Source organism: Drosophila grimshawi, unplaced genomic scaffold, assembly GCF_018153295.1.
Source record: "Drosophila grimshawi isolate 15287-2541.00 unplaced genomic scaffold, ASM1815329v1 contig_131, whole genome shotgun sequence".
Taxonomy (NCBI): domain Eukaryota; kingdom Metazoa; phylum Arthropoda; class Insecta; order Diptera; family Drosophilidae; genus Drosophila; species Drosophila grimshawi.
The window spans coordinates 137,573-162,267 of record NW_025062826.1 but is presented as its reverse complement, the minus strand read 5'-3'; the positions used below and the strand labels follow the sequence as shown (position 1 = coordinate 162,267).

General features: G+C 37.0%; 2 protein-coding genes and 1 non-coding gene across 27 annotated transcripts; all 3 read right to left on the bottom strand.

Annotated features, from left to right (window-relative positions):
* Positions 1-4,628: 4,628 nt before the first annotated feature.
* LOC6568920 (methylglutaconyl-CoA hydratase, mitochondrial) lies at positions 4,629-6,059 on the bottom strand. Its single transcript, XM_001995384.3, has 3 exons — positions 5,866-6,059; positions 5,451-5,783; positions 4,629-5,309 (listed from the first exon to the last, which is right to left on the bottom strand). The coding sequence occupies exons 2-3, from the start codon at positions 5,767-5,769 to the stop codon at positions 4,732-4,734; spliced, it is 897 nt and encodes a 298-aa protein (XP_001995420.1). The 5' UTR covers positions 5,770-5,783; positions 5,866-6,059; the 3' UTR covers positions 4,629-4,731.
* Positions 5,372-5,443, bottom strand: Trnaa-ugc. The gene has a single exon. It is a non-coding gene; the product is annotated as a tRNA-Ala (tRNA).
* A 154-nt stretch (positions 6,060-6,213) lies between the features above and the next one.
* LOC6568942 lies at positions 6,214-22,003 on the bottom strand. 25 transcript variants are annotated; one of them, XR_006246581.1, is made up of 16 exons: positions 21,972-22,003; positions 20,754-21,060; positions 14,523-15,013; positions 14,243-14,365; positions 13,088-13,189; positions 12,811-12,990; positions 12,521-12,730; positions 11,640-11,851; positions 11,152-11,572; positions 10,592-10,780; positions 9,963-10,158; positions 8,290-8,452; positions 7,989-8,096; positions 7,756-7,911; positions 6,846-7,552; positions 6,214-6,566 (listed from the first exon to the last, which is right to left on the bottom strand). XR_006246581.1 is itself a non-coding variant. In XM_032741237.1 (16 exons), exons 3-16 carry the CDS (start codon positions 14,961-14,963, stop codon positions 6,518-6,520), a joined length of 2,763 nt encoding a protein of 920 aa, XP_032597128.1. In that variant the 5' UTR covers positions 14,964-15,013; positions 20,754-21,060; positions 21,972-22,003; the 3' UTR covers positions 6,214-6,517. The 25 variants fall into 25 exon arrangements, 8 of the variants coding, with proteins under 8 accessions (XP_032597128.1, XP_032597119.1, XP_032597130.1 ...); XR_006246572.1 differs by lacking the exon at positions 21,972-22,003 and adding an exon at positions 10,997-11,023 and having other exon boundaries at positions 9,744-10,158; positions 20,754-21,056; XM_032741237.1 differs by lacking the exon at positions 6,846-7,552 and adding an exon at positions 10,997-11,023 and having other exon boundaries at positions 9,744-10,158; positions 12,554-12,730.
* Positions 22,004-24,695: the final 2,692 nt, after the last annotated feature.

Here is a 24,695-nt window from a genome sequence, read left to right as displayed (position 1 = left end):
CGTAATTGTGGGAAACATAAATGGGCACATTTAAAAAAAAATTGTTAGGTTCATCAACTCTTCCTTTAGGCTTTTTAATTTTCTTTTTTGAGCATCTTGAGCAACGCCCTGCGCTGATTTACCGATAAATGTTAAATGTTGAGTACATTATCAATTAAGATCTGTCAGAGGAGCTTCGGATTTTGGGTCAATGCATTGCATTAAAACCAAATTAAGCAAAAGCCGCTTTTTTTTTGTTTGGCTGCTTTTTTTGCAAGAGTTTCTCATTTCTTGTTTCGCCGTTGTTTTTTTTTTTTTTTTTTCTTTTGCTTTTTGTTTTGATTCCATTCACGTGCTTTGGATATGTTGTTGTTTTTAATACCGTCAATCCACTAAATATGGATAAAAAGGGTATAATGGTTTTGCGCTTGCGTATGTAACAGGCAACATGAAGCAACTCCGACTCCATAAAGTATATATATTCGTGATCAGAATCAACAGCCGAGTCTTCTGTCTGGCTGTATGCCTACGCAGATCTCAGACTCTATAAGAGGTAGAGACTGCAAATGTGGAATATAAATACTCTTTGCAAAAGTCGATACATATCAATTTTTGACAGCAATAACAGCCACTATTTTAAAGGCAGTGGCTTCTTATTGATTTATAATATACATTGATATATTCTTGATCAACTTTCATCAAGATCAGACAAGAAATATCCAGGATATAATCGAAAACGTTTTGCCCCAAAAGAAATGGAAGCACTTCCATAGCTGCTTAAATTTGAGTGTATAAATCTTTTAAAGGCAAATTTACCAATATTCAACAGCTGTGCTCAGGGTATATTGAACTCAGTATCTCGTACTGGTTGTTGTTCTTGCTCTCCGAAACGCGTTGGATTTTTAATAAATCACTACACGCACTTGAGCCTGTATGTTCAGTGTCAAAAGTGATCTAACACACCTCGCAACCCCCGACGGGGAGATCACTTTCGTTAAGCAAATACATTCGTCGCATCTGAATTACTGAAACAGCCAACGTTCCCATTAATAATATTGAACTTGTATGACGAAATCCGTACATGCGGTTTGTAAAGCCTTGTTTGTCTTTTGTAAGTGTTAAGAATTTGTGCAGACATTGGACCTTATATGAAAGTCCACTCGCTAGCAGATAATGCTCAAGTTTATTGTTGTCTTATCTGAAGATCTGGGGATCGCAAATCGATATCTATAAAATTGTTATCATTGAAAATCAACCAATTTAATGCACAATTTGGGTGCAATTTTGTGTCCAGTCTAATAAACCAAAAAAAAAATCCGAGCTTAATTTGTTATTTAAATTTTGAGCGACACATTAATCATAAGTAATGAGATCACTTAAAATGTAGCTAGGGTAAATAAAAAAAAAAAACAATATAAATAAAAAGAACTCTAACAGAAGCGAACGTTACTATTATTTCGATGGAATTCGTCGTGTCCTATTTAATTACAATATTACATGTTTCACACACGCCATTTAAGACTCTAGTTTTTTATAATTTACCATTACCTTTTGTTAATAATCTGTCTGTGTTAATATTTAATATTAAATTTGGCACAATGCTCTTCGTATTTTCTTGTGACTACAACAATTTGTTTGTCCTCCTCCTTAACACCATTTATTATTATTATTTTCTTTACACTTTTCTCAACTTTTGCTTGCGTTAATTAATGCTCTTAAATCGCTACAAAATCGCTTGAGAATGAGTCTTTATTAGGGGTAATTAGCCAAAAGCTAATTTTAATTTACACAATAATTTACAATCCGTTGTTTAGATGCCTTTGTTATAGACAAAAAGAACTGTTTATTTAAAATTAGTCACTTTTTTTTTGGTTTTTAAAAAGACGCGCGCACGCTTTTCCCATCTGATTTTTCGAAAACTTTTGTCGTGTTGTTAACACTCTGCCGATCAGTTAGTGACTGATATTAAGCCAATGTTTCTGCTTGAATTTGTTGCTGCTGCCGACGACAGAGCAGCGCATACCAGAGCAGAGCTGCGCAGCATGCAGCACACATACACACCACACTTACAAGTGTCGTCTTATGGGGGGCAGCAATTAGCGCAAATGGACAATAAAAACAACACCGTGACGCTGGTGAATCGAAATTGGTCTCTCTTTCCATCTCCCTCTCTCTTTTTCTCATACTCTCTTGTGCTTTCTATGTCAAGTTCGGTTTTTGGGCATTGTGGAGCGAGACAAGTCGACGCTGTTTCGCACAGGGTGACAATGCGTTTGATGCATCCGCTGCAACAGACACTAAAATAAAAACCTAGCAATAAACTTAATCAGCATCAAAAGTAGGTAAAACTGTTTTCTCAAAAAAGATTTTCCAAATTAAAACTTATTTATCACGAGTTTTGTCTGTCTTAGCCACTTAATTTTTTCATTTTTGTTGTAGAGCCACCCTGTATGCACAAGAGTCAGGCTGTCTGCCAGCAGGAGCAGCTTCATTACCGTCATCATCAACAAGTTGTTGTTTGTGGAGGAGAAGGTGGAGGAGGAGGAGGAGGAGGGAGGGAGTGCTGTTAGAGTGCATTGAACATTTAAAACTTAAGAATTTGCTAAGGTGCCTTAAAGAGCGCCAGAGCAAGCTGGAGTGGAGGGAGGGTGTTAGGAGTACTGTAAAACATGGCAATTACTTAGTGCGAGTATTGTTAGTACTTTTTATTGTCGCCTTGAGGCGTCTCTTTAAGTCAAATCATGGAGTTTTGTGATTAACTTGTTTCAAGTGACCATTGTTTTTGTTGTTGTTGTTGTTGCACTCGATTTTGTTGTCTGTCCATAAAATATGAAAAGCTCGATTGTTGTTGCTGTTGTTGTTGTTTGTGTGTTTGTTCCATTCAGTGGGGCAGTGGAAAATTTTGGAACGCACAAATTGTGATTGCAACTTTTTCACGTGCTGCGCCTTTTTTAAATTAGTTTCGAGTTCAGTTTGAAACTTAATTAATGCACACTGCTAAATAGATTAGTAGATAGTAGTGAGTTTATTGATGTATGGAAAATTTTACAATTTACAATTTCGGGTTTTGTAATTTAAGTTTTATTTACCTCAAAATGGATTTTTAACGCAATTGTCTAAATTGATTGCTTGTAAATTTGTTGTCTGTTAAATCTTTAATTTGTACAACAACCTATACATCTATAGTACATATAGATACCCGTTAGATATGCGTGAGACGTGGCGTATACGCAACGTGTGACGCAGATGGAGACATACATAGATAATAAATTCATGAACTCACTCATGTACAAAGCAATGCTTTATCAGCTCAAGATGAGTCAAAGGTCAAATATATGTTGGCAAAGATCTGGCAGATATATATATATATATATATATATATATGTCCGCTCAAAATACCTGGAAAGTGTGTTGTGCAGGGTATATACTCCCCCCTCACACCCTCCAGTGGTGCCACCCTCATTGCAATGCAAATCACGAGATCCAAACATAATATTCAAGTTGAGCAAAGATCATTTAAAATGCATAAAACTCGTTTAGCACGTAATATGTTTTTCTTATGTGCCTTATTGTTTTATAAATAATAGTCGATGAGCTTCCGCACCGCGGTTCCGCATTGTGCAATATACCCTAAACCCATTGAATATGCTTATGAAGGGTATCATGGCTGTATGCTTGGGTATGTAGAAAGAGGCACCTCCGACCCATGAACAGCCATCTCCATTTGTCAGTCTCTATGAACAAGCGCATCTCGCAGACTATAAAAACTAGTCTTAAAACATGTATTCTTGCATACCCAGCGCAGATCATGCTTATGCCATTTTATCGATAACTGCCTTAGTTAGCGATACATATCGTTTCCGATAGCAATAACAGCCGCAATTTTAAGCTTCTGCCTGTTGCTGCTAGGCTGCTTGTTGATATACATATAATATTTAACATGTGGGATCAAGGTACTTTTTTTTAGGCTTTTGAGAGTCGAAAGTAGTTGGTTAGTATGCAAAGTGCGCTGTGACATTAGTCGTCGTCGTAGCCGCCTTTTTAGATTGTCGCATCCGATTTGCTACGTGAGTCAAGCAAGCGATTTGCGATGTCAAATCTGAAACATACACAACACACACTCCGCTCCGGCCAGTGACCTTGCCTGGTGTCAGTCAAACACCATGTTAATTGAATGAGCGTTTGATATCTTTATACATTGATATTTAAGGTATATTTATATATTTTTGGGCGGGTGCGGCTTCAATGCATACAAGGGCGTGGCACACATTTTGCAAGTGGGTCAGCAGCTGTGCAGGGAGAAGAAACAACTGATTTTGTTTTGCTAGTCGCTAGTCCTTGAGATTAATTTGCCAAGTGCCGCATAAGAAAAAAAAAAGCTTGCAAAACGCACCCGTATTGTATTTATGTTTGAACATCGCGTTAACGCCTTTTTTAATGAATATTATTGAACATTTTATAATATAGCGTATTTACTTAACGCTTAAAACAAAAGCTCTTTGTTGGCAGTGCCTCTCTAAAAATGAAAGCAACTAAACTGCTAATGCGCTGATGTAAGCTTATGGCTTATTTACATATATACATATATATATCAGACAGCATTTCTAAACAACAAACATAACTGACAAACATAACTGACAGATTGACAATTGAATTAGTTGTTACATATTTAATTGCATTTCAAAATTGTATTTTGGTAACAATAACTAATAAATGCACTTTGGCTTATAATTAGAATTCCCCTCTCACTTGTTATTCACCCTTGTATATCGGCTTGCGTTTCTCAGCGAATGCTGCCAACCCCTCCAATCGATCCTTTGTGGGTATAACCTGGTCATAGCAGACCTCCTCGATGGAGTAGCCCGTGCTTAGATCCACCTGCATGCCCTTGTCTATGGCCAGCTTAGCCATTCTCACGCCCACCGGTCCGTTAGGTAGAATTTCCTCGGCAAGTTTTACGGCCTGCTGATAGGCAGCATCTTTCGTTTCATTCTGAGGCACCACATGATTAACGAGGCCCAAATCCTTGGCCTCTGTTCCATTGAGCACACGTGCCGTAAAAATCAACTCCTTGGCCAGGGCTGGTGAGAGTATGCGGGGCAGTCGTTGAGTGCCGCCGGCGCCGGGTATTATGGCCAGACGCGTCTCCACCAGACCCATTTTCGCATTCGCTGCCGCTGTACGTATATCGCAGGCGAGTGCCATTTCCAAGCCCCCACCCAAAGCAACGCCATCCAGAGCCGCAATCACTGGCATTGGCAGCTGCTCAATGCAGACAAGCAGCCCACGAAGCTGGTTCACAAATTCCTTGGTCTCCTCGGTGGTCATGCCTAAAAAAATAAGAATTCAAAAATATAGGATATAGAAAAATTAAGAAAAAAAGTGAGCTTGCTGGAGATGCCGGGGATTGAACCCGGGGCCTTTCACATGCAAAGCGAACGCTCTACCACTGAGCTACATCCCCCGTCTACCTTTGCGCTCCTTCAAATCGGCACCAGCACAAAAGATTCCCGGTGTGAGGCTGCGTAAGACGACTACACGCGAATCGTTGTCGCGCTTTATCTCCTCGAGGATGTCGCTAAACGTGTTGACCAGGCCACGACTGAATGCATTTTTTGCTGCCGGCCTATTCAGTCCCAGCACTGTTATGCCGGCCTGTTTGCCATCGAGTCGCTCCACAAGCACCTCATTGCCATCGCCCAAAATTGCATCGGTTGCATAGCGGCATCTGCTTGCTGCTGCTGAATTGCGCGTAATTAGCTTTGCCACATGCTGCAATAGGAGTGACATTCTTCTTGCTCAATCTAAAATAAAACGAACCAACCAACAAAAAAAATATGATTACAAAACAGACATCAAAGAACGAAATCGAAGAAGAAGACTCACATAATTTATGCTTGGCCGAAGCTTGAATACCCTTAAGATATATCAACAATTGTAGCCTAACTCAAATTTATTAAAATCTGTAAGTAACAACCCTAATAAATGTGCCTGGATATGAAAATCCATTTATTCAAATCAATTTGCCTTTACAAGTGTTAATAACAACAACTTCATGACAAAAGGGTACACAAACAGTTGCAGGTGCGTCAGTGTTGACAAACATATTGGCCTGTGTGATCAATTTTGCAGCTATCGATAACGACAGATTTGATTCCGCTTAGAAAGCGCTGCCACTTACCAGCAAACCAAGTGCTGCCACTGCGCGCCAAAATTCAAATTACAATAAAAAAATTACTTCACCAGTAAGTTTTATTTAAAAATGTTTGTTATCTTTTGTACATTATTCGTGATGGTAGAAAAGATTTCTTTTTGTTTGTTGATCCATTACAATTTCATTTAAAAAAAAACAAAATATTGCACTTGAGTATAAAATAAATAACATAATTATAGATAGCATAGACAGATTTCGGTTTTTGTGAGTTTACGATTTTCATTTTCTTGCCGACTTCATTTCTTGTCGATTTTTAGTGTTAATAATGCAAATTATGTAAAATAATTATTTCGATTCGTATTAATTAATGTAGATTGTAGATTTTTACAATTTCCTAATGCTACGATCCGCCACAACTGAGTTAAGTTTCGTTCTGTGAAAAGAAAAATGAGATATATTAAGAATAGTTAGAGAATTATCAAACATACATTGAAATACAAAAAGATTAAAGTACAAAGCAATCATTGATAGTTAACACACATAAAACCAAATGTAGAACAGGCGGCCTAAATAAATCAAGAGAAATAGAATTCGATCCAAATAACAATAGCATTTTAAAATTGTTAGAAAATCCTGCGCATAGAATTATGTGTTAATTGGCTAAGGTGACAAAAAAAACTTAAGTAAAACTTCATGCAGATGAAAGGCTTACCCATTTTCCTATATTCGACAAACAATATTCAAGTCAAATTAAGCTTTCATCAGAATTTCAACCTAAAAATCTATTTTCTGAATATTCTTGTTTTCTTTGCACACTTTGTACTTGGCGTCAAAATTACATCTTGGCTTAAACTAAATTCACTTAAACTTTTGTTGTTACCTTTGCTCAACTTGCTTAAAATTTTTTTTTACTGATCACTAGGCATCCTGTGTCCATGTTTTGAATACATATTTTTGCGGGTTTTGAGAATGGCAAACCGGTTAAAGTTTGATTTTTGTATGAGTTGTGTGAAATAGAAAAACATCAATAAATGTTAAAAATCATGTAGGTTTTTATGTTTATATTTGTGTGTGTGTGTGGGTGTGTGTTAATATAGGCAGATATTTGTAGTTGGCAAAAAGCATTTCAAATACCAAAGACCGAAATTAATATCGAAAATGAATGCCAAACAATTTTTGTAATTCTGACGCCAATTTTTGCAAAATGTTACAATAACAAAAAGAAAAGGAGGCAAGGAACGTAGCACAGAAATAATTGCATGTAGTAAACAGTATTTAACAGCAGAGTAGAATAGTATTCAAGAATATTGTATTGTATTCAATATTTAGTTGTAAATATATATATTTATAAATTTTTTTTTTTTTTTGCTTCAGTTAACTATGTTCAAATTTCGCTCTGAGAGTACCGGAAATGATGTTCTACATGGCGCCAAAGAGCAGTGGGGCAGAGTTCGGGAGTGTTTTTGTGTATGTGTTTAAAAAAAGAGAAATTGAAAAAATAAAAATAAATTAGTCTTACAAATATAGCAAGGACCAACCACCGAATCGAGTCAAAATAAAAGGAACAGCAGGAGTAGGAGGACTAAGGACTAAGCAAAGATAGAGTGGAGAACCCAACTTACAGTTCCATGGAGAGTACAGTGGGATTGGGGCATGACTGCGGCGCCCTAATGTGGCATTGCTTGTGGCAGATCAGCTGGCAGTCGCGGCACTCATAGCCCTGTTTGCCCGGCCTCCGTGGTATGGACTTCATGCAGATCGAGCATTGCAATCCGCTGCTGCAAGTTGCAAATATATATAAAGAGAGTGTCAGTCAAGGGGAATCCCCAGATTTGCCCTTGCCCATCTGGCTTACCCGCTCAAATGCTTGGCGATAAACGTGTGATCATTGTAAATGTGCAACTTAGTGCCCTTGCGGCGCCAGCGTGGCCTCTGTGCAATCGCCAGCGGCACAATAAAATGCCTGTAACAAATGGATGCTTTTAATAACAAGTGGGTATCGACTCCAAAATATTTTGATACCAATCTTATACAAACTTTATCTGACGTGGACACAGACACGTATATGTTGCGTTGCACAAAACCATCATAGTTTCTTACCTTCGTTAGCTGAATATAATAGGAGGAATAACATGGGCAATAAGAATATTACTCACCGCTTAACGCCATTCTCGATGGTCTCCAGCACCAGTGTGGATGCCTCATGGACATAGGTTTTGTTGCTGGCCGAGGAGAAGCCTGAGATGGCTGAGGATTCTGAAATTGAAGAGCGTCGTGAGTGGTGATCGGTGATGGACGAGCCGATGCCCATACGGGGTCCTTCATTTTTTTTGTGATATTGTTGTCATTGAAACAGTAGTTATTTATGTGGTTATAAATAGTATAAAAGTGTGTTTTGTTCATAGTATGAAAAGAATACATCCATAGCCAAAAAGCGTAGCGTGGCACACACCAAAACACCCGGATTGACCAATCAATTAGTTATTTGCATAAAATTAATTATGGCACATATGAAAATAAAAATACAGAAACAAAATATCCAAATAAATTAGAATAGAAGTGTGCAAAAATATATTTGGAAATAATTTAAAGAGGTGTGTGTTCAGTGTAAAATATAAAGCAATACGTACAAGCATAATATATAAAGTAGATACGGTGGATTTAAAGAAATGTTGTGTACATACAGGTTCGTATTTGTATTTGTATTTGTGCAGGAGACAGTTTGGTTAGCGTTAAGTTTTGGGGAAAAGTTATAAAAAAAAGAGGGAGAAAAAGTAGAACAAACAACAACATAAAGATAAGGACTCAATAAATGGTCTCGATATGTAATCTGACATATATATGCATGTATTTATATGCATCGCCTAACCTAAACATTTAGTGGAAACATTTATTGAATGTGATACGAAATGATTTCGATAAGATACGATATATAGTTAACAGAATATAATGTGCTCATTAGAAATTAATAGCTGCCTCAACTGTAAGGAAAGATAAAAAAAAAAAACTATTCTGATTGTAAAGTTTTCGAATCTCAACTGAGAACCAAATTTTTAAGAAGATGTATTTTGAATATAGACATTGAGCCAGAAACGTTTTCCAACTTTACATGTAGATTGTTTTTTTTATTTTTTGCGAGTTTAATTTTAACAGCAACTTCAAGACAGAATTGCGTTTTCAACTTTGAATGTGGAATTCATTTAAAAAGCGCGGGTTTTAAGAAATCAGTTTCCATTTGGAAAAGTTATGGCTTGGGAAAGTTTTGACTAGTCGCTACAAGTTTTTTTGGGTGCATTACCTGATTTTAAAGTCAGAATCAAGATTTCAACTTTGAATGTAGTATTAATCTGGGAATCAAATCATGACTAAGAAGTCTTAGCTTTCAGGAAAGATATGGCTTTGGGAAGTTTTTACCCTAGGCTCTGTTATTATCCTCCCTTGCTGACAACCACCATAAGCTAACCTAATATTATTTTCTACCCTAATTACGTGTTAAACTATCCAATACAAGCTGTTATCAGAGTTTAAATGAGTTTCAAATAAATGCAGCGATTGTATGTTTTCGGTGGACTTAAAGGTGGGATTATGAGTGGACTGATTGGGTAATTACCAAGTGAATTGCTTTTAGACAGAGTTGCACGATCGACAGATAATGAACGGGAAGATTCACCATTGAGGGTTCCTTGGGCTGTTCTTGTGAGTCCTGTGCCTGTTGTTGTTGTTGGATTGGTGACTGATTGTGATTTATGGTTGTTATTGGGCTGATCTGCCGATAGGGTTCGTGTCTTGGAACGGCTGAGCCGCTTCTTGAGAGTGCCAAAGAAATTACGTTTTTTACTGCGACCACGATCATCCAGCTCCAGGCCAGATTGCTGCAACAGCTGCTGTTGTTGCTGCTGTTGCATGGCGCCATTCCGTTGTAAACTGTTTGAGTTGTGGCCGGTAAGTTGAATGCTGCCATTCAAACTGTAGTCGTTGTGGTAGCCACTGCCATTCGGCGAGGAGGCAGCATTCGGCTGTCCAAACTGCAAAGAGTCGAAGTTAGTTATTGATGATATTTATATATATATATATATATATATATATATATATATATATATATATATATATGTCTGCATGCCATGCTTGCATAAATCATAGAACTCATAGAACCATGCGGAACTCGGCTACACTCAGCAAAACAAATCGATCTGGATTTTAGAAAAGCCTCATGAAAACTGGAACGTTTTTATTGGTTTTGTTTTTTAATTAGAAATGCTTGCCCTAAATGGACAATCCTAAAAATATGGAGTTATTTTTGTAGAATATTTTCCATTATTAAGGAATGCATTTTTTAAGCGTAGAAATGCAAACTATAATTCTTAGAAAATACCCCTTTTTGAAGTTCAGAAAGTAATATGAAATTTAAAAATAATAAAATTCAAAGCGATTTTTTTCTCTGAGTGTAGTTGTACTCACCTCGGCTGTGCTCTCCTCGTTACCTGTTGTTGTGCCACCCGTCGGGCTGTCGGCCGGGCTGGCGGCCCGTGGCTCGATTTGGGCGCTGGCTGCCTCGTTGGCGGCACGCTCGAAAGCCTGGGCAACGGCCTGATCGAGCTCTGTGGGAGATTCGATGACTTCGATGTGACCATCTTTGTTCAACTCAACCTGGTATTGGTGGATGATGTTGAGTTGAGTTGATTGGTTAGAGAAGCGCAGGGTTAGGCAAATAAACGATCAATAAACAGAACGAGAAACATTTTGTGATTAGATTGACTTGTATATAGTCATCGTGACTGGTGGCTTTATGGTTAATTACTTGACTCTCAACTAAAAGAAACTGAAAACGCTGAAACGGAATTGTGATGTGGCTAAAAGAGTTACCTTGAATGCATTTGGATTGCTCGAGTTCTGCGTGCGGGGAAATGGAAGAAAAAAGGAAAGGTCGCAAATAACAAAATAATAAAATCAAAGAAAGAGAATAATGATCTTTCAGGGGAATGTGGCGTAGGAGATACCTTCTCAATTCTCACACTTACCCGCTGCACACTGTGGATGATGAGGGTGCTCTTCTGTGTCTGTCCACCGTTGGAAGCGCCACCCGAGAGTGCCCCGTCCTGAAGGGCACGCACAGCCGCATCGGCCAGGTCGGCACCGTTGCGTATGTGCTCATTGATGGCGGGTGTGCTGAGACGCAGCGCCTCCTTCAGGCGATTCGGCCGAGAACCGGCCGGTATCTCGGCACCCTCGATGAACACAAAATCAACGGTAATGGCGCCCGCAACCGGATGGGTCTCGTAAGGACGCGGTTGCAACTGCAACAGCTGCGTAGAGGCGGGACCCACGGCGAGCTCATCGATGCCGACGAGGCCGAGGCCAAGGAACTTGGGCGGATCGGATGCAATCACTGAACGGTCGTAGACCTCAAAGAGTATCTCAGCAGATTGTGGGGAGAGTTCGCTAAAGAGTTGACAAATTTGAGTAGATTAATGAGAGGGGTTCAGTTAATGGGGCAATGGTGACCTACAAGAGGAAGTGCTCGTCCCAGTAGGGTTTGCTACCGCGTTGGGTGCCCGTTTGATTCTTCTGCGCCGGCTCATCCATCTCGATGACCACATACGGGTCGTGAGCATCGCGCAATCCATCGCCCTTGACGATCTTCACCAGCAGCCGACGACCGGAGACCATGTGTTGGGCATCACGCAGAATTCCCGACCCCAGGCTGTGATCCATGTTGTACTGTGTTTTTTTTTTTGTTGGGCCGAGCGAGCATGCAATGAGCGACAATGACAAATGGACAAATGAATGAATTAAATCAGATGACCAACTGAAGACTCAGAGAGAGAACACTTAGATCTAGTAGTCGGAGTAGCTTATGAAATTCGCCTTTAGATTTGGGGATGGGGGTATAATAGATCAGGGGGTAAGAGAATGGGTCTGATTTAATTAGTAATTGTAATAATATTGAAAATATTGATTGCCCTGAAAAGAGAGAGCGCAAAATATAACATTTTAACTCAAAAACGCAAATGCTAAAATGTTACACATTTTGTGAAAGGACGAAAGGCGAATTTCATAAACGAAACAAAAAAACAACAAAAAAAATACAAGTGAAGACGAGATTTTTGGCTTTCAAGTCGCAAGAACAATGAGAAGTGTTGTCGATCTTTTAACTGTGTGTGTTTTTATGGATATAAGGAAATTTATAGAGGAGAGAGAGAGAGAGAGAGAGAGAGAGAGAGAGAGAGAGAGAGAGAGAGATACAAGGTGGGGGTAACCAATAGAACGCTATACAGTCTCCGAGTTGGAGAGGTGATTGACAGAGAAACAATTAAAAAAGACATTGACTGTCACACAACACAACACATAACGGAAGAGCAACTGCTTCTCAATGCTCCACACGCTCACCGCCAGCGATTCATAATGGACGGGATATATTACAGGCAAATCCAGTGGCTCCACCTCTGCACGGGGGCAGGTAGAGTAAATGGAGAAATCCACCGGATAGGTGGTTTCACGGAGTGCCGTCGTCAGTATATCACTGATGACTGTCTGCAGCTGCTGCTCATCCTGATCCATTGCCTTGATAGCGCCCACGCTGTTCATGGCAATGCGCACCTATTTTGAAGGAGGAGATAAGCAAAAAATCCTGGTTATGCTCTGATATATGACATAACTGCAGACATCATTGTACTTACGTCCGGATAGCCATCGACACGCATCTCACCCTTGAGCGTATTGTAGTTGATGGGTATGGACATGCGTGCACGGAATCGCGAAACGGTGACCTTATAATGCGAGGTCTCCACCTTGCCCCACTTCTGGCGAAACGTCTTCACCTGAAGCACGGGCATTGCGTCACAATCAAACGTGATAAGCTGCAAGAATTTTTTCCCCATTTAGGTAATAATTGTATGATATACATAAATATATTTATATATATATATATATGTAATATGATATTCGTTTGCTCACCATTTCGGCGGGATTGTGCTCCTCGCAGTTGCAGAAGATGTTGTTGAGGCCCGGTGCCGGGCTGTCGGGCAGAACTCGGACCACTTCCACAGCCACACCATGCTACAAAACAAGGGAAGACACATTGGACACATTAGATACGGTACATTTGGGGTTACGGCGTGGAGCTAAACCTGTTTTCCAGTTTCAAGTTTTTCGGGGGCATTACGTAAGTGGCAATTATAAAGAAGCAGCTCATATTTGTGTGTGTAGTGATGCGGAATATGCCACATCATAAGCCATAGAATTGTGACAAAACTCGAGAATGACTAACAAACCACATTTGGGCAGTACACTCGGAAAGAAATAAGTTGTACTTGTTCTTATTTTATTTTCAATTATTAAGAAATGCACTCTATTTTATTATATATTTTTTTTTAATTTATATGAATTTATAAATGATCTAAAATCTATCTAAACATATAAAAAAAAATACTGAAAATTATACATATCTTTTTCTACATTTTAGAAAACTTAAGAATATAAAACCCGCGCTTTTAGAAATATATTTTGGCGAATTCCTAAATTTTAAGGCGATTGTTTCTCTGAGTGTAGTCACACAAATAAAACTCTGACCTTGGCCTACGTTCGGGGAGAGCGTGTAAAAAGCGACGCTCGAAACGCGTTTTCGATACCGGCCATGGCTGAGTTGCTGAGCCGATGAGCAACTGTCTACCCAATTAAGTCTTGATGGTAGTAAAAGGCCGCTCAAGTTGAAAGTCGAGGCCACTCTAGGGGAGCCAAGTTCAATGCACTGCATTATATGAGAACATCCTAATGACATCACAATTATATTTGTATGTAGATGACTCTCACTCACACTCAGAAAAAAAATAGCTCCGTTTCTTAAAATATCGCCCCGACTACTATAAAGTTTTTCTTGTTGGTGCTTTTTATTTTTCTATATTTTCTATTATTAAGAAATGCATTTCTAACAAGCAGAAATTGAAGGCCCCATTTTTAGAAATATACTTTATGCATTATAACGTGAGTTAACCTGGTCGTCAAAAGTATGACTAATTTCTAAGATTCAGGTCAATTTTGTTTTTCTGTTGATGATGGTAGATGGTCGATGACGATGATGTCAAAGCTGATGTCATGCATTAATGTACTCACCTCCTCGGCGGATATGCGCAGGGTATCGTTAATGGCTATCACCCAGGACATGAGTAGCTCGTTGACAATAACCAGATCGCTGTACAGCCAGCGAAACACTTGACTCGTCCACGTAACGGAGCTCTAAATGGGAAGACAGATAATATAAATACGTATGATAAATATTAACAGGTAGCAGTCATTTGGGATATATAATATAAGTAGTAATAGATAACAGACATTTGGGATAGATATTATAAATAGTAGGTAAATAAATAATAGATATCTGGAATTTACTCACCGTTTCTGGCCCGACCACATTTGAGGGTGGTGGTACGTAGCGTTTCTTGCGATTCTCCGGTCCAGTCGAACTCTGACGGACCACTCGACGACGTGGTCCGCCAGCAGCAGCACCACCTCCTCCTCCACCCATGGGCGATGCTGTGGAACGTCCGCGTCCCGCTGAACTACTACCTGTTAGTGGCTTGGACAGATCATCGATTTTGCTCTTGGTGGCCATCAGTTCGCGTGGCTCGGAAGAACGTTTCTCTGACTTGGCGGCACTGATCGCCGAGGAGGCGCCACCGCCGGGTGCAACAATAGTCTGGCGACTGTTGCTGCTACTGGCTGTGGTTGTGGCGCCCTTGTTGATGAGATACTTGTTGTAGAGCAGCTTGCACAGCCAAACGGAGAAGAGGGCCAGAACGGCCCAGAGGAATATGAACATCGCTAAGGAGTCCATTGTTAAATCACCAAGTCCTTCGAATGAACAGATATAGTCATCGATTTGATCTGCTAGATCCATAGTTCAACATCATTACAACATCATCATTATAATCGTGCCGGACTGAAAGTGGAAACAGTTAAACCCAGTGAATAACTTCGAAAATGATATCGAAACAGTTTGGCACATATAGGCCACATTTACGTGTAAGTGTGTGTATGTTGTGTGTGTGGTTGTGTGTGTCTGTGTAAGCAGTCAAAATCTGTGTATGGCTCGGGGATCTCTCTCGGCCAACAGAAGTCCCACGTCTATTTATAGATATTTAAAAAAATATTTGTTCATTGGGATATATAAAAAAAGCTTAGCACTCACAAAGAAAAACTGTTCAGAAAGTTACCAAATTTAATTTGTGAAATCGTTTTTAAAACTATACAAATTAATATTATATTAATATTTATTAATAATATGCTTAAAGCCCCAAAAGACGGCAAAAAAAAAGATAACAGAAGAAGAAAAACTCAAATGATAAATTGTGCTATGCTCAAAAACCGAACCGAAATGAAACTGAACACAATTTTTGCAGGCCCATCGACTGTGTGTATCCCAAAATGAGAAACGGTTCTCACATCATATATGTATATTCATTCTATCTATCTATCTGCTCATCTGTTGAACTAAGCTAAAGCATGAATGCGCCGACGCACAGAGCTTGCCACACAATTTATCTTAATTGTGTTTCATGCTCCAACTGGGAGAGGCAGATATAGAGATAGGAGTGGTAGAGGGAGGGACAAAGGCAGGGGAGAGTCACGCTGGAGTCGAAGGCGGCCAAGTATTGACGTCATTACTTTTTGAGGTCGCAATGTGTGCGAAGAACAAGCCAAATACATAAAAGTCCAAAGAAACAAAAAATGAAAACAAGCAAAAAATGGATGCCTCGACAAAGATACAATTGAAATACTCTTGAAATACTTGCCGGCATCGCTTTTTGTAAAAAGTAAACTTAAAATGTATCGCATTTAATTTGAAAATAATTTATTGATGCTCTATTTTTATCATTAAGAATTCTATCTTGTCGTCTTGTCTCGTGAATAGCACCTATTTTATCTGTTTGGATTTAAAATTTTGCACCATTCTGCATTTAAATGCAGACACACAAACACACACACAGAAATCTGATAAATATTTATATTTTTATCAAATTAATTTTTAAGTATTAAATTTTATTTTTCATTTAATATCATTTTCTTTCTATTTTTTGTATTAACGAGATTAAATAAATAAATAAATATGCTGTAGAATTTTTAACTTCAAATTGTTACAAATTGCATATCACAGCTGAAATACCCATTGATAGATCATAGAATGAAGCATGTATCTATTGTATGTAAATAAATATATATATACACATACATACACATACAAACGCACACACATTCACTCACACACACATACATACATGAATTCATACCATTCACACACACAGAAAAAGAAATGACGTAATACGCAGCTAGAATTCGTATTTGGAATCGTATTCGAAAGCTTGCCCCTTTTACTTGGGCAACGTGTTTTTTATTTTTATAGACTGCTTAAAAAAACACATATTTTTCATAGGTATTATTATAGTTTACAATTTAGTATAGCAAACGAAATTCATGTATTTACATAAATAAATACATACATACAAATACCTCCTCCTCTCCCCCTTTCATTGTTTAGCACTCGCTGCAGTTAATATTTAAACATTTGCTCAAAAATTGAATTTCAGTAGATTTTGGCAAACGTTTCGTCTGCCAACTGAGCGGATTGCTATTGGACGTTTGCTATTGGCCGTTGCTATTAGCCACTTGTTTTCCAACAAAACAATAGAAATAACATTATGTATTTAGCAGCTTTGCTCCTGAATATATGTACATTGCGAATATATGTTATTAACAGAGCGCACATATCATTGTGTGCCCTTTGGTCTGTTTATATATGCACGCATATGTGTAGAACGTTAAGCGTAAGCATAACTGTGCTTCAGCTGCCTATATGTATATATATTACACATGTGTAGTACGTGTGTGTGTATGCATTTGTTTATATACATGTGCTTAGTCTTCCGCCGCTGACTTTGACTTTGACTAACGACTTGCTTTGGCTTGGCTTGGCTTGGTTAGCTCATCTGGCAACAACATACCCTTTGCACCCGTGCTTTGCCTGTGTCTGTGTATTCGCTGGCGCGTCTATTGACCCCCCACCGTAGGGGAGGGAGGAGGGAGGGTAGGTACGCGAGAGCAACAAGTATTCGTGGGTATTTTTAAGCATAGAACATAGAACAAAAGCAAAAAGCTGACGAAAACATGTTGCGCTGTTTTTGCTTCTGCTTTGGCTTGCCAAGGGGCAGCTGGCAGACCCTCAAAGTGTTGACTGTTAGCAATCGAACAAATGTTCATTTTTTCAACGCAGACGTAGATTTTAAGCCAAATAATTAGCGATATATGTATATATTAAATGTATGTTATGTTAAACAAACATAACACTTATGTTAGATTGCATTTTCATTTAAAATTTGCATTTGCAAAGCTTGTGCATAGGCCGTTGACCTCCCAACAGATGGCGCTTTAATTGCAGTCCATTTACCGTTAGCTATGTTGCATAAGCGGTAATTAAATAATAATGAGAATGAGAACAGTAGAAGTTAACTTAAGTATAATGCAGAAAAATAATTACGGCCCTTTGCTTGTTAAGTTCAAATACATCTTAAATAAAACTCTCGTAATGCGAAAGACAGCTGGAAGGTCATCGGAAGTGAGCTAGAAAGACACTGGAAAGCCGCTGGAATGAGCAACAGTAATTTGTTTAACTGATATGCGAATATTCGCACTTGATATGAACGTGAATTGCTCCTAATGTTTATTAACCCAAAAAAAAATAAAACGAGATTTAACTCGCAGTCTCGGCTGATTCATTCATTGAATTTAGAGCTAAAATGTTCTTATCAGTGCAAGCCTAGCAAAGTAGACTCAGTTATTTACTCTTTTATCGTTTTTACTTTTATGTAAGGGAAATGGGGGGAAATGCTAATGGGTCAGTAACATGTGCGAAATTCATATTTTGATGATGTCATTCACAAGCACACAAATGCCTGTGGCATTATAATTCTGATTGTGAAAACTCAGGCGAAGCTTAAGATTTGAATAAGTTATTTGTTATTTTTTTCGAAGTAAATCAAAGCAGTTTTGGCTGTTGGACACAGACCCAGACCCAGACAAGTCAGGATCAGAGTTCAAGATCGAATTCGAGATCGACGACGATCCACTTTGTGTGACTCTCATCATCATTACGTAACAAATAATATTTGTGTGCGAAGCGAGTACGTAGCGCATTATCATGCATTATTACACATACGACATGTGTGCCAAATACTAATGACGATGGCTTCTAACGCACGCTTTACAACACTGATGCACGAAAAACTGGGCACCTTATCAAAAAAAAAATATATATTTATAAACATAAGTTCAGGCAAGGGTATGTTATCGGCGGTGTAGCCAGAACCCATTAAAATGGGTAAAAAGTACATAATGAAGTTATGCAATAGTATCTAAAAGGCAGAAGGAAGCATTTACAACCCCATTAGGTACATAGAATAGTGATCAGCATCAACCGAAGCGTCGATCTCGCCTTGTCAGTATGAACAAACGGATGTCAGAGACTATAAATCTAAAGACTTGAAAATACTTATATATATATATATATAAGTATATACCTAAAAATCTATATCATAATTCTGAGTTCTGATATCCAGGCATAAGGGTTAAATAAGCGCATGTTAAAATTGTGATCCTGTCGCTAACAGAGCACCGAAAGCTTGTCTGGCTAACAGTGATTCCAGTTCAAATTGTTCATGCTGTTCTTGCCGCTGCTGTAGGTGCTGATTTTTGTTGTGAGCAAAGTTCAGATGCTAACGCTAGCAGACCTTTCGACTTTGCATGCGAACTGAAGCGACTAGTTAACTGCTGTGGCACTGCTATCGATTATCTTGTCTGGGAACCACACTAAACCGTAATGTATATGTGAATTAGCAGCAATGCTTTATATTGTGCTATGTCCTCACAGCTTATCCCCACTCATACACACACAAACACACACACACTTGCACAGAGACTTTGTTTTTATTTTTCGATTGATATTGATTTTGTTTTGGTTTTTTTTTTTTTTGAGGCAAAGTGCCCTTTGCTGACATCAGCTCAAAGTTACTTTGTAAACAGCTGTCGCGTCTCTGAGTGCGCCTCCTTCTCCTACTCCCCCTCTCCCCCTCTCCCTCTCTCTACAATTATTTGACCGACACTTTGCTTTCAGCTCAGTCCACTATTGATATACACTGTGATCTGTTAAGGTATTTGAACTCTGTACAAATGTTTTGACCGCTGTGTTTGTGTCTGTTGTCAGGGCAACCTTAAATTGATTTATTAAATATTATTATTTCAATTTGAGATGCATAAATTCGAAAGAAAATCAAATACATAACTAATGTTTCTCTGTCAGAAAGAGGGAGAGAGAGTAAGAGCTGAGAGCAATACGAGAAAACGACTCCGTTGCGTTTTGGGGGTTGGCCAAAGCGAATGCAACTCGGTTATTAGGTTAACAGACAGACTGACTGTGAGGGACTCTTTTAAAAAAAAAAAACAAAAGAGGGAGTTGAAGGATTTTCCATCTCCAGCTGTCAACTAAATTTGATGAGTGGCAAGGGATTTAGATTGGGATTGGGTCAGCAACCTATTGTCGTCTAATGTGTTAAAAGTTGTTAAACAGTCTAATATATAAATTAATAATAATTAAGGGTGCTACAGCGGAATCTGTACAATAATTTATTATATATATATATATATATATATATATATATATATATATATATATATTTTATTTTTATTAAAGTTTGTAATCGACTTCTTTGCTTCATAATAGAATCTGTAAATACGTTTAGACATACATCTAAACGTACAGCGTATAATTTTTTTGTTTATTCTATTGTTTGTAATTTAAATATGCAAACATGAAAGGCATATTTACATTTTAAATTTTAAGTACAGATTTACTATTTATTATATATATTTATATTCATATTTTGTATTTTTATTTACGTTTTGAGTTGCTGCATATCACAGTTCACAATAAAATATGTAAATACCCCCTCCAAATAAATGTAGAGTATATGAATTCACACCCAAACCTAAACCCAGCCCAACACAGTCCAAAAAGTGGGGGTAGTTCACACAGTTCTCTCTCTACGTACCCCTAAAGGGGGTTGGTTTTCTGCGCTAATTTACTCACCATTCCAAACAGAAGAAGCGGCGTAATTTATTGTTTATTGTGTGTAGTTTGTCGTTTGTTGTTGCAGGATATGCGTTGCAATTTTTCGTACATTTTTTTACACGATACGTAGAATTTTTGGCATTTGTTGTTTTATTTCCATAAATTATTTCGGTGTTTGTTTTAGGGCAAGATGAAAAAAAAAAAACGCGTTTTGTTTGTTAGTTCGCATAAGAATGTATAAATAGAAAATTTGTTGATAATATTTATATGTGTGTATGAGTGTGTGTGTGGGTGCGTGCGTGTTTGTGTTGCGTATGAGTGTGTGTGTGTGGCTGTGTGCAGAGTGCACCTCAGTTGTATGCCAGCAATTTTCGAGTAGAGTCTTGAGCGCCACTTTTTGTGGGTGTAAAGCAATTAAGCTGAATGAGTTTCAGGCAAGTGTGAGCAATAATTCAATGAATGCATTAAAGAAGATTACAACAAAATTGGGCGAAAATTTCAACTCACACTTGTGCCCAAAAAGCTGTTGCGAGTCTCTCGAGAGTAGATATAAAATGTTGCTGTTAACACAATGTTAACAACAAATTTGTACACCAAAAAAACAAAAACCAAAACTTTCAAACACAAATTTGTGACTAAAAATGTTGCCGCTTGTTTTCGTATCACATAAAAAGATCGCCGCTTAGTTATTTGTTGAGCAAGTTTTTTTCAATAACGAAGACTGAGAGGGGCGTGGCGTGGGCACGGGTGCGGGGTGGAGTAGTTAGGCGGGCGATTCAACGTGTGATGAACTTTACAAAAGTCGTAAAATTAACTGTGAAAGAGAAACATTTGTTTTTCGGTTAAGCACACAATTTTTTCTTTTGTTTTTGCATTGCCTTGGCTGGCATTGTTCCAACAACCCAATAAGCTGTTACTGTTGATATTTTTAATGTCGCACTGATAAGTTCGGCGGACAGCCGACGAAATTCAAATTAGGCTTTGCAATCGACATTTTCAACAACACACGCACACACACACATACACATGGGTCGCCACGTTTCTGGGTTACATATGTACATGCACACACACACATGCAAAGCTATGTATTTTAAGCCGCTTTTAGCTCGTAACAACAACAACAAAATCAGCAGCAGCTTCATCATTGAAAACAACATATTGTAAATAGATATGCTTGTAAGCAGTTTGTTTTAACATTTTGAATTTGTATTTTACATTGCATTTATTCGCTTTACATTTGATAATAACAGGCAGTATTTATGTACAAATATCATTTGCAAGTATTTGCAAGCCAAGTACAAATTGTATTTTATTTTTGTAGTTTTCTTACATTTTTTTTTTTGTTTGCTACTTATTATTATGTCGCTGCTGCCAAATTTCACACACACTCACACACATATGCAGAGATACATATGCATTCTGTTGTTGTTGTTAGTGTTTGTTCTTGTTTTAACTTTTTGCATTCGGTTTCGTCAATCTGCTTTCGAATAGGCGCAAGCAACAACATTTGCCGCTGTTTTATTTTGTCCCAGCCGGACTCACACACACACACATGTAGACACACACACAATGTAACAGAGTTCCAATAAGAGTCTGACTACGCAGCACACAACATATGTCGAGCAAATTATTTTTTTTTAATTTCGTGTACTCCAGCTATGGGTAAAAATTTTGATTTGATTTTTGAGGCGTTTTTAGCAAAAAATTCAGTTTTTGCGCTCGTACCACCCGTTCGCGCTCAGCTGTTCAATAAGACTAACAACTCTTCAGTTGGACTTCGATAACGATAGCCAGTTCCAGTTCGAGCTAGAGGTGAGCCAGAGTGGAACTAGTGAGACTCAACAAATTATCGGCTATTTATTTATTGCCATAATTTAAGACATTTTATAAATATACCCGCTCTGTCTTGGAGTAATCAATAAAAAATTATTTTATAATGAAATCCCATTATATTATAATTACCCCACTATATTATCACGTCGCATATTTCAAAATCCAAATATATTATCAAATCGCATTACATTATAAAAAATAAAAAACATTACTTTACAACTCCCAGCGTTATATTATAAAGTCCTATTAACTATATAGGGGTAATAAAACTGCAATTGTTTTTTTTTTTTTTACATGCAAACGCTTGTTGTTTATTTCTCGTTACGTTCTTTGAAATGTGCTTATGCATTTCTATACCGTTCGCTTCCGTTACGTTTTATCCGCTTTTAACTTATGCCACTTAAACGTCTAAAATGAATCCGTTATGATTTTTACTTTGATGTCAAGTTTTTAATGCTGCTGCTGCTTTTGACGCCGAGGCTTGTTTTTCCTCCTTTTTTTTTCTTATATGCATGTATATTGAATAATTGTTGTATATAAGTGTATAATTAAATGTATATATATTTAATTTAATACATACAAATTACGCGCTGACCACTGCACAAGCTTATTTCTTTTTCCATTTCTTGATCATCTCGTGTTTAAAATAGTTTGTTTTGTTGTTGTTATTGTTATTATTATATATTATTAACTTTTTGCAGTTGTTTGCATTTGCAACCAATGAAAACATCATATATAAAAATACAAAAATCATAACATTCTCATATACATCGTTCATATATATATATATATATATATATATATATATATATATATATATCATGTACATATATATATCATGTATATATATATATATGGAACTAGGATTAAATATGTATCTCTAAATCGACCTTGCACACAATCAATATCAAAAATTATTACATATGAAAAAATTAATGTCCATCCCTTATTTTGTTACATAAATAAATGTTACGCTTAATAAACAATTTCACTTCGTTAATTTATATATATATAATATATATATGTATATATATATATATATCTATATGTGTATGTCTTAATAACTAAACTCGTCTCCAACGATTCTCATATTCGTATGTTTTTTGCTTAATAATGCTTCATGTTGCAAGTTCAAGTTGTATAAATTTCACTATTTAGTCTTAATTGTATATGGAAGTTGGAAATTGGTACTCAATTTGTCTTCAGAATCAACTAGGAAAACAATTTGGGTCTCTAAACGGAGGTGTATTTTAAATATTTAACTTGCTACTCGTTATTCATATGTTTATTTATTTATCCATGTATGTTATGAATATATGTATGTATGAATATATGTATGTGTGTATTTATGTATTTGTTTATTTATGCAGCAGTCAATTTGTTTAAATTTACTTTTGAATTTTCGCTGTAGGTAATACATGTGCCTTCTCCTTTTATTCGTTATTTAGAACTTTTATAGATTATCAATATCTGTCATAAGTATTTATGTATGTATATATATATAAAATATGTATATATATATATATATACATCCAAATATATATATATATATATATATATATATATATATATATATATATATATATACAATGCTTTAAAAAAAGTACTGAACACACCACACTCTCTTCCGCTTTAAAATGTTATAAAGACATGTGTGTTGCTTGTTTTTGTTAGAAAAAATGTTCTGTTTAGTGTGTGTCATACACAAAATCACTCTTTCTCAATCGAAACTACTTTTTGTGTTGTAATGAGATCGTGACTTAGGAAATTGATTTTTTTTTTTGTGTTTTTCATTTCATATGGGGAAATTTTGAAGAGTTCTCAAAGAGTGATCAAATGCAACGATTAAATACATAGTTTTGATTAATTAATGTTGACCGTAAAGAGAGCAATACATATATGTAATATATGTGGATTTGTGACTCACGTGTTTTTTTTTATTGTTAATAATACAATACTGCTTATTATTCGCATCTGTTTGTCTATGTGTGTATTGTTGTTGTTGTTGGTATACCTATGTGTAGAATATATAGATGCCTGTTAAAATTGATTTGTTTTTGTTTTTCTTTTTTGTGGGTTTATTTTTGGCTTATGTTTATGTGTTATGTTAAATACGAGTTTTTTCATTTTTTTTTTTTTGGTATTTAAAAAAAGCGAAAATAAAATGCATTTGAAATCAATGCTCGGAGGCTAAGAATGACTGAGAGAGATGGAGATGAGGAGGAAGAACCAAGGATACGCAGACCAGGGCCAAAAAAGACAACGCGAAGGGATTCATTGTTGCATTTCTTGTTCACCTTAAAGTTTTCTTTATACTTATGTAAAAATAATGTACAGTGTTTGTAAGAATTACATACTACAATTTGCACGCACAACTTTTTGTGTTTTGTTTACAGAGTTGTTGCGTGTCACTTAGAAATCGAGATTAGAATTACAATTATTTTGACTAAAGTTCCATGTTGTTGTTGTAAAAAGCTGATACATAATTGCGTACTTCAGTATATATATGTAAATTACACATACATATTTATAGCATATATATATATATATATATATGTATATATAAATTTGTATATATATGTGCATATGCTTGTATATATACCCAATTGGGCGCCA

Bases quoted from the DNA above. Each gene is read 5' to 3' on its own strand.
- LOC6568920 (XM_001995384.3), bottom strand. From the start codon at position 5,769: ATGTCACTCCTATTGCAGCATGTGGCAAAGCTAATTACGCGCAATTCA. The intron at 5,310-5,450 runs GTAGACGGGGGA...TTATTTTTTTAG, and splicing joins CGATTTGAAGGAGCGCAAAG to GCATGACCACCGAGGAGACC.
- LOC6568942 (XM_032741228.1), bottom strand. From the start codon at position 15,026: ATGGATCTAGCAGATCAAATCGATGACTATATCTGTTCATTCGAAGGA. The intron at 11,852-12,520 runs GTGAGCGTGTGG...AAAAAAACACAG, and splicing joins TCCATTATGAATCGCTGGCG to TACAACATGGATCACAGCCT. The intron at 11,573-11,639 runs GTAGGTCACCAT...TCAACTCTTTAG, and splicing joins TGGGACGAGCACTTCCTCTT to CGAACTCTCCCCACAATCTG.